This window comes from Tasmannia lanceolata, unplaced genomic scaffold (genome assembly GCF_043159265.1).
Source record: "Tasmannia lanceolata isolate RefF3 unplaced genomic scaffold, GAP_Taslan_0.1 ptg000054l, whole genome shotgun sequence".
NCBI lineage: Eukaryota > Viridiplantae > Streptophyta > Magnoliopsida > Canellales > Winteraceae > Tasmannia > Tasmannia lanceolata.
Genome location: NW_027518731.1, coordinates 3,127,397 through 3,136,074, shown reverse-complemented (window position 1 = coordinate 3,136,074; position 8,678 = coordinate 3,127,397). Strand labels below are relative to the sequence as shown.

Sequence of the window (8,678 nt, the reverse complement as noted above, 5' to 3'; positions counted from 1 at the left end):
GCCACACGCCCAGACTAGAGAATGAGAAGAGCAGTTACTATTTATAGGGACCGCCTAGGGGTGCAACTTGGCTCTGGCTCAACCGGAACCCGACGGGTTCAACCCGATTTTGGCTCGGTTTGGGTTGGGTTGGGTTGGGGAAAACCAACCCGATTTATTATCAGGTTGGGTTAGGGTTGAGGCCTTGGCAATCCGACCCGACCCGACCTCCCTCATCTTTTTTCATGATTTTCTTAAGATTATATTTGTTTTCTTGTGTTTTTTTGTTTGGCCCTAGATGAACCCGACTCAACCCGAACCCAATCCAACCCAATTTGGATGGAGATTGGGTTAGGGTTGACGAGGAAGTTGGGTTAGGTTAGGGTTGAGGAAATGCTATCTCGGGTTGGGTTAGGGTTGGCCGCAACCCGACCGATTTGCACCCCTAGGGACCTGTTTTGCATGCAACTCGGGTTGGGTTGGGTCCAAGGAACCCATTTTCCATCCCGAACCCGATTTCCAACCCGGTGAGCTTCGACTTGACCTGACCCGACCCGACCCGAACCAAGGGAGCTTTTTTCCCAACCCGACCCAACCTGAGTTTTTAAGCTTACAAAAAAAAAAAAATTGATTAAAAATGTCGGGTTTCACTCGGGTCAGGTTGCCCCAAACCCTCAACCGGCAACCCGACCCAATTTCCAACTCGAATTGGGAAAACTCAACTTGAACCCAACCCAAGCCAACTTTTTGTTTTCAGGTTGAACCCGACGGGTTCACCTGAGTTGTACCCCTAGTCAAGCGCTTTCTGGCAGGCTGCCCTTGATTTCACACTGTATTGGCTTGTTTTACATGGTGTAATGTCGCACAATCCAGTATTTTCCAAATGTATTGTGGGGCTTGACTATAGGATGATCGAACGCATCCATTCGATGGGCCACAACGTAAACAGGTTGTGTCCAAAAAAATCAATTCCACTGGATGATCCTAGCCCTCCGATCCATAGAGGAACTGTGGAAACCCCTATTGATTAGAGGGTTGGGATAGTCTTATGAAAATGATTTATGGGGCACAACCTATTTTCGTTGTGGTCAATAAAGTTGACTATTAGGGCGACCCCATATAAAATATCATGTATTGGCTCCTCAGGTATTTTCGAAAGAGTGCTACTCTTTCGAATCTCCGCCTATAAGGTACACTTTATGCAAGGCCCTATAAACATGTCCCATACAAGGTTGGGTCTGACCCAGTCATATACCTAGGTGGGCCTCCACTCAGGACCGTAACATACCACAACACTTCTGAATCCGCAGTCCTCGGCGACCGACTCTATGACGGTTTTCACGCTTGCCTTTTTTTCAAGGTAGCCCTTTCCACAGGTCGCCCCTTTCGCGATGGCCCATTATGTGGCAACTTCACTTTAACGACTTTCACCCTAGCTTTTTACCAGGTACCCCTTTCCAGGTAGTCCTCTCCACAGGTCACCCTTTCCGTGACTCAAACACGGGACGCGATGGCTGCTCTGATACCAAGTGTTAGGTACTTTATCAATACGCCAAAAGCCCCAGGCCTAATGGAGCGTATTAGGCAAGGCCCTTTAAACATGTACTGTACAAGGCTATGTCTAACCCAGTCCCATACCTAGATGGACCTCCACTCAGGACCCTAACACCGTCGGCCACTCGCAACTAAATAAAGCAGCGCTCGGTAGAATAAAAATAAGGGATCTGCTATGCATTCTATGGATGACTTTTGCTTGCCTAATTTATGTATGGGATGCTAAACACGGGGGCGCCCTTGCAGAAATAGGAGGAAAATTCCTCTATCCAAGGGTCCTTTCCTCCCATCTCTGCAAGGGCGCCCCGGAGTTTAGCATTCCTCAATTTATTTATTTCATTTAAGGTGGCTGCTCTCTGGTGCAAAGTCAGACGAAAAATGCCTTTATGTGAAATTCCCTAGGAAATCCCTAAAAATAAAAGTAAAAATAGTAGAAGAATATAAGTAGAAGACACTTAATTTGAGGATAAACCCAAACCTACTGAGTACTGATATTGATAATTGTCTGTCGTCTTTCTCTTACAATCAAGCTCTTCTTTATCTTAATTATACTATAATTAACTTCTTAATTCAACTCCCTAAATCAGGCAATTACAACATATGATTATTCCTACCATTAAAAAAAAAAAGTATAATTATTCCATGAATCAAGCAATTACATTAGTACGCTTTTATTTTGGAAACTCGTAAATATGGAATAAAGATAATTTAGGAAGGTCCCTGGCACAACCCGAACAAGATTCTGCACAATCGACCTTCTCTCCCAAAGATAATTTTGGCTTGTATCAATACTGTGGATTTAAGGCATATGGTCGAACTGTATTTTTTGCAAGACTGTGAAGTTACATGGTATTCACAAGACCATTACTTATGATCAAGATTCAAAATTTGTTCTTTATTTTTGGCGTACTCACCGGCCAATGATGTATACCAGGTTGCACTTTAGTATTTATCATCATCCATAGATGGACGGGCAAACCGAATTTGTCAACCGATCATTGGGAACCTTGTTGATCAAAGTGCATTTATGATAGTAGCGATGAAATACGCAAACATAAAAGAGTACTAAATGCACTTTGATGACGTTGATCCAATGAGGGCGCCCTTGCAGGCTGATTTTTTGCAAGGGCACCCTTCAGTTTAGCATTGCTCTTATAGGGTATTAGGAATATTGTGTGATAAGAAATAATATACCCGCTCCCATTGTCTCAATAACAATGACACCCGATTATTTACACTTTTCTTGTTGAGAGTATTTTGGGAATTTTAAAAACTTTTAAAAGCCAATTAATAAAGTGTAAAAGGCCTAGTGCCATAACTAACCCAAGGTGTGGGGATATCTTTTCTACATTTTTGGACGGGAGTATCATTTCCCTCGTGTGTGTGATTGACACATTTTTTTGGACTATTTGAGAGAGAGAGAGAGAGATCACTAAGGCATGCATTTTCCATACAAATCAATACAGTACATTATTATATGATGAAAACGAAAAATAAAATCAAAGACAATAACAGCAAACAGCCAATCAATCGGGCAAAGAAGTCAAGAACCCCATCTTACTTCAGCCCAAGAACAAATCAGTTTAGTAATTACAATTACAAATAAAATGATATAAATATATGGTTTATGATTGATTTTTAGTGACAAACATGGATTAGTTCTAAATCTCTAATCCATTCACTTAGGCCATGCTTTGGCAACCATGAACTTTTTTCATGGAATATTAGTTCACCAAGTGATGACAGAGGGGCAGGGAGAGTGAGAGAGGAAGAGAATTGAGAGGGCAAGAGCGAGGACATGGTGAGAAGTGGATGAAAAATAGGGAAAAAATCTATTTTGGGTAGAGTTTTTCTTTTCCCTATTTGTCAGCAACTTCTCACCCCCTTCTTGCCCCTATCCCACGCCGGATAAACTAATATTCCATGAAAAAAAAAACTTCATTTTTGCGAAACAACCCCTTAATTTTAACAATTTGCCTTCACCCAGAGCGCGACTATTTCCCATAGCCCCATAGATCCATCTCTCCCCGCAGCGAAAGTTGGTTTATTTGGTGCACCGATGAGTTCGAATCCCCAAACCTCACCCCTTTGGACGGGTCCTCTTGGCCAAGATGACTAGTCACTAACCTATCGAGCATCGTCCAATCATTCAAGCTCTCGTCTCTCCCTTCAACCAATTGTTGACTCGGCTCGCTCGATCCAACCTCAATTCCTGCTTCGCACGCTTGATATTGCACCTGCCTGGCTAGGCTCTCGCCATTCTCCCCAGCACTCTGGCCCGAAAGAAATTGCTTGACCATGGCGGGGGAGTCACTAGGGAGATTAGTGAAGTGGTTTTGGAATTGGGTTTGGGTTTGAGCTTGGATGTGTGAATAAGGAGGAATTGGAATGGGGGAGTAGTGGAGAGGGAGATCTTGCTTGTAGAGATCGAATGTCTGGAGCGTGTCTTGGTTGTGGGGGCGGGGATCATAGTGCATGTCATTGAGGGCAAGGATGCGAGATTGATCGTTTGTCGACATGTTGTTGATTTGGCGCTCATTGTTGACACTCGTGCTGCCTTCGTTTCCGACTTTAAAGAAATTCTTCTTCTTGAAGACACGACACACTACCCAGCCATCTTCCTGCAAGTGCAAACGTATAAATTTGCAGTCGGAAATACTACATCTGAGTGTTCAAAGTATAAATGATTAAATAACACCAACTCTAACAGCTTAAGCTTTTGGTTGTTTCACATGATATCGAGTCATTGCCTCAAGGCAGTCTTGGGTTCAAAGCCCAACAACTTCTTGTTATGAAAATTCCACGACCAACCCAAAATGGGGGCCACACGTGAGTGGGTGTTGAAGTGTAAAGGACTGCAGGATAGTTCACACCCCTTTAGAGGGGGGGGGGGGGTGGGGGGGTGAAGCATAAATGAGTAATTAACACCACAACTCTAAGGCCCTGTTTGTTTCATATTGTGATAGCTGATTGTCAGCCCCTTATCCCATTATTGGCTCAAAATTACGTTCAATTTTGGGTCCCATAATCAGATGGAGCTAACAATCGCTTGTCACAATCCGAGTCCAAAACCAATTATTGGACTCAAAATTAAACGTAAATTTGAGTCCAGTAATTGAGCCCTTATTTTATAGAACAACTTTCTTATTGGCTATGGATTGTGGAAATGTTAACAGCTTTTAACTTCTAGGGTTGAACCTTTAGCTGACCTTGTTAAGGCTTTGTTGAAAATAGGAGTGCCTCCATTATTAAAAAAAGGCAGTGCAGACATTAATTCCCAGTGGAATATTGTATATTAGGACTATAATTTATGCGAATTTTAGACCATTGGACCAGAGGGGGAGAGAGTGAGAGAGTGAGAGGATTGAGAGTGAGAAAGAGAGAGTGACAGTAGCACTTGCTTGCATGTCGTCGTTCTCCTCTAGCCGATACTCGTGCATGATCCAATCAGTTTTCTGGCCATGTGGTGCTCTCCCTCTGTAAAACACCAGTGTCTTTCTCATCCCGATCTTCTTGTAGCTGTTCCTTATGCACTTATCTCTCCCCGTCGCCTTCCAAAACCCTGCATTTGTCGCCCTATTCGTTCTCGACCCCGTCGGATACTTCCTGTCTTTGTGACTGAAGAAATACCACTCATTCTGCGGTGTAGATCCTATCTTACACCTCTCTGAGTACAACAAACCACCAAACATATTATTTATATTGAATTCAGATAATAATGGTCTACAAAAAGAGGTGGTAGATACCAAAACAAGAGGATGGAAATATCAGTTTCCAATAAGTTGCCTACTACTAGCATCAAGTGTTTGGAGTTAAGACTAAAGGCTATGTTTGGCTACCATGCATGAAAAATATTTCATGGAATATTTGTGGGACTAGATGTGAGAGATGGGCGGGGGGGGGGGGGGGGGGGGGGGGGTGGGGGGGGCGATATCATTTCCCAAAACCATATCATTTCCCAAAACCAATTCTAGATAGGTATCTTCTTTTCACTACTATTTACGGGTTGGAAAAACAAATATTCCATGGAATAATTTTTCATGGTAGCCAAAGATGGCTAGAAGGATTTGTGTGGGTTGCCCGAATCAATATCCGATTACTATTCTGACTCTAATATAAATAGAATGTAAACAAATTAAAATTAAAAATTCCAAACAATGATCATTTCGAGAGGGACGGAATCATAATACCGCCGGAAAACAGATTCTGGAATTTTTTTCGCATTTGCATTGATGGAATCAGGTGGCTGGAATTCGCCTCTTATTTCGAAACCACCTGATCCCATCGAATCACCAATAGGAATGGCTAAATGCTTGCCACAACTAATCCGAGAACAAATTATTTTGTGAAAGAGAAAGTTAAATTTCTATGGTCCCCATGAAAATTAAATTGCAGATTTTTAAAGTGTTGCTTTTGAAAGGAAAATGATATGAATGAAATGGGTAATTGGGTAATCTCAATGGGAAAAAAATGATTGAGAGATGATTAAATATGTAAAGATAAGAGTAACTTTATTGTGACTTCATGCAAATTTAATAAATAATAAAAAAGAAAGAAGTAAATTTAACTAAATAAGAGGTTCATAAAATGGATTAATGTAATTAATTAATTTTGCTCAAGCCAAGTACACAAGTAAAGATAAGAGGCACTTTATTAATGTGATTTTATCCAAATTAATTACTAAACAATCTAAACGAAAGAAGAAAATTTAACTAAACAGGTGGTGTATAAAATGGATTAATGTAACTAATATGACTCAAGCGACGCTGGAACAAAATTTACTCACTTGGGTATTTTATTTTTTAATTTATTTGTAAAACATCAAAAAACACAAAAGATTTGGAAAAATTAACACTAAATAATTAAAAAGAAAGGACAAAATTACAGCAAATTACTATCCATTTTCTCTAGCTAAAGACTCAGGGCATGTTTGGCAACCATGTACAATTATTCCATGGAATATGAGTGGGTCCAGTTATGAGACATGGGCTGGGGGAGAGACTTGAAACGGTAGAAGTGAGGGGAGCATGAAAAACCCTTGAAAACTGAGAAAAAAAAACTCCATGATCGAAGAAGATATATTTTTTCCGCTGTTTTCAGGGATTTCTAACAATCTCTCCATGCTCTCTTCATATGTGTCGTCTCAAGCGTCTCCCTACCCTAATTCTCAACTCATCCTTCGTTATTGGGCCGAGAAATATTCCATGGAATAATTTTTTATGGTTGCCAAGCAGGTCCTTAAGTTGGAACCCATAGTTAAATTCCATATATGCACAAGAGCTCAACCCATGTAACTAAATCAAATTCACTGACCTTGCAAGTCCCATGGCTCCATTTTGTTCAAGTCCACCTCCTTAATAACATCCAAATCAAACTTTTGGAAAGAAATCTTCTTCCTCAGATAATAATGCAGAAGCTCTTCATCCGTGGGATGGAATCGAAACCCCGGCGGAACTCCGGCATTCGACGATGCCATTTTCCGGCTAAGGGCCCTTTCTTTTACAGTTAAGGACCCTTAATTTTCTTTTACTGTATAAACACCTCTACGTGGGGTGTCACGCACACTTATATACCTCCCTCCGTGTCAAAGAGTTGACGCCGGTGGCTACGCCGGAGGACTTGGATAAAGATATCGTAGAAAGCAAGTCAAGGTATAAAGACTAAGAAGTCTATACTCTCTAATTAAATATTAATTGTGCACTAAAACTCGCTCTTCAAGAAGAAAGAAACGCGTTTTAGTGACCAAAACTCTTCTTACCGATACTGTCTATAACTCGGCGGCTTAAAATTATTCATATCAGCCCTCAAATGTTTAAACTAAAGGAGACTCGCACCCATGAAGGTTTTTTTAGTTATTATTTGTGGGACCCACAAAAATGAATTATTTAAACCGTTCTTTTATTTTTTCACATCCATTGGAGATAGGTTTCAATAGGTATTTGAAGATCGAAACCATTCTTTTGGTGGACCCAACATTGATAGATTGTACCCCGAATATTGGTAGGATAATCCAACCCATTCGATCTGTAGAACAGTACTTAATAGAAACCTTTGCCAATCAGAGGGTTCAGATCATCCTATGAAGATGATACCGGGGCACATCCTATATAAGTTGGGCCCCAACAAATGAAAAAAATACGTGCACTTACATGGATACGCTATATCAAAATTCTCTTTTAAAATCCCACAATGCCGAGTATATCATTAGGATTGGATCCCAATGATTCTTATTGGGTCCCACGTAGAACATGAGTGTATGATGCAGACCGTTGATCGTAGAAATCACGAGTGACCGTTATCCCATGCCGAAGGGACGTACTGTCCGTAAGTTTAAGTCCTAAAAAATTCAACACTAAAAAAAAATAATAAAATAAAAGAGGAATGCTACACATGGACAATCACAGCAAACTCTAATTGCAGGGTGTGTTTCGTCTTTGGGCACAGGTAGAACATAGCGGTTCATCTAGTGGGGCCCCACTTTAAAATAAACAACATCACATTCTTGGGACAATTCTGACCGTTCATCTAGTGGGCCCTATTATAATCCTGGCATGGAATGACAATCCTCAACGGCTCAACATATACATATCATGTCAACCAATAAAACCTCCTTTTCCAAAATATCACGTTTCATTAAACTCAAAGTTCGATTCAGCGGTGCCTCGGAGAAATTTGGGTGGTTTTCTTTGAATTTTTATAATCCGAAAACGATCCCGAGAAAATAAAAAAATCACATTATTTTGGGATTTTTGAATTGTTCTCAAAGCAAGTCCCGGGCTAACAGCAAGGCTCTGTCTTGGGATTTTCGCCTTCGGACGGCTGAAAATCCATAAAATAAATTAACAATATTCGGAATTTAATTGAAATAAATAAAAAAAGGCCTAAATATATACAGAGCTTGAGAATTAGCGGCCATAGGCCGAGCTTAGGCATGTGGGGACGACTTAAAAAAAATTATGATATTTTACTTGATTAGGATACACGTTTTCTAAATTCTATGATATTGTGATTATATTTCTTTTTACATAAAAAAATATACGGGCGTGGGAAGGTCATGCAAAAAGGTGTAAATTTTTATTGAAAATAAATGGTGATAGGGGATGACTTTGATGCATATCAGGTGGAGAGAGAATGTTAGAATAAAA

The 8,678-nt window shown here is 40.5% G+C and overlaps 1 protein-coding gene across 1 annotated transcript; it reads right to left on the bottom strand.

Annotated features, from left to right (window-relative positions):
* Positions 1 to 3,309: 3,309 nt before the first annotated feature.
* NAC070 (NAC domain containing protein 70) lies at positions 3,310 to 7,009 on the bottom strand. Its single transcript, XM_077375757.1, has 3 exons — positions 6,847 to 7,009; positions 4,923 to 5,200; positions 3,310 to 4,154 (listed from the first exon to the last, which is right to left on the bottom strand). The coding sequence occupies exons 1-3, from the start codon at positions 7,007 to 7,009 to the stop codon at positions 3,528 to 3,530; spliced, it is 1,068 nt and encodes a 355-aa protein (XP_077231872.1). The 3' UTR covers positions 3,310 to 3,527.
* Positions 7,010 to 8,678: the final 1,669 nt, after the last annotated feature.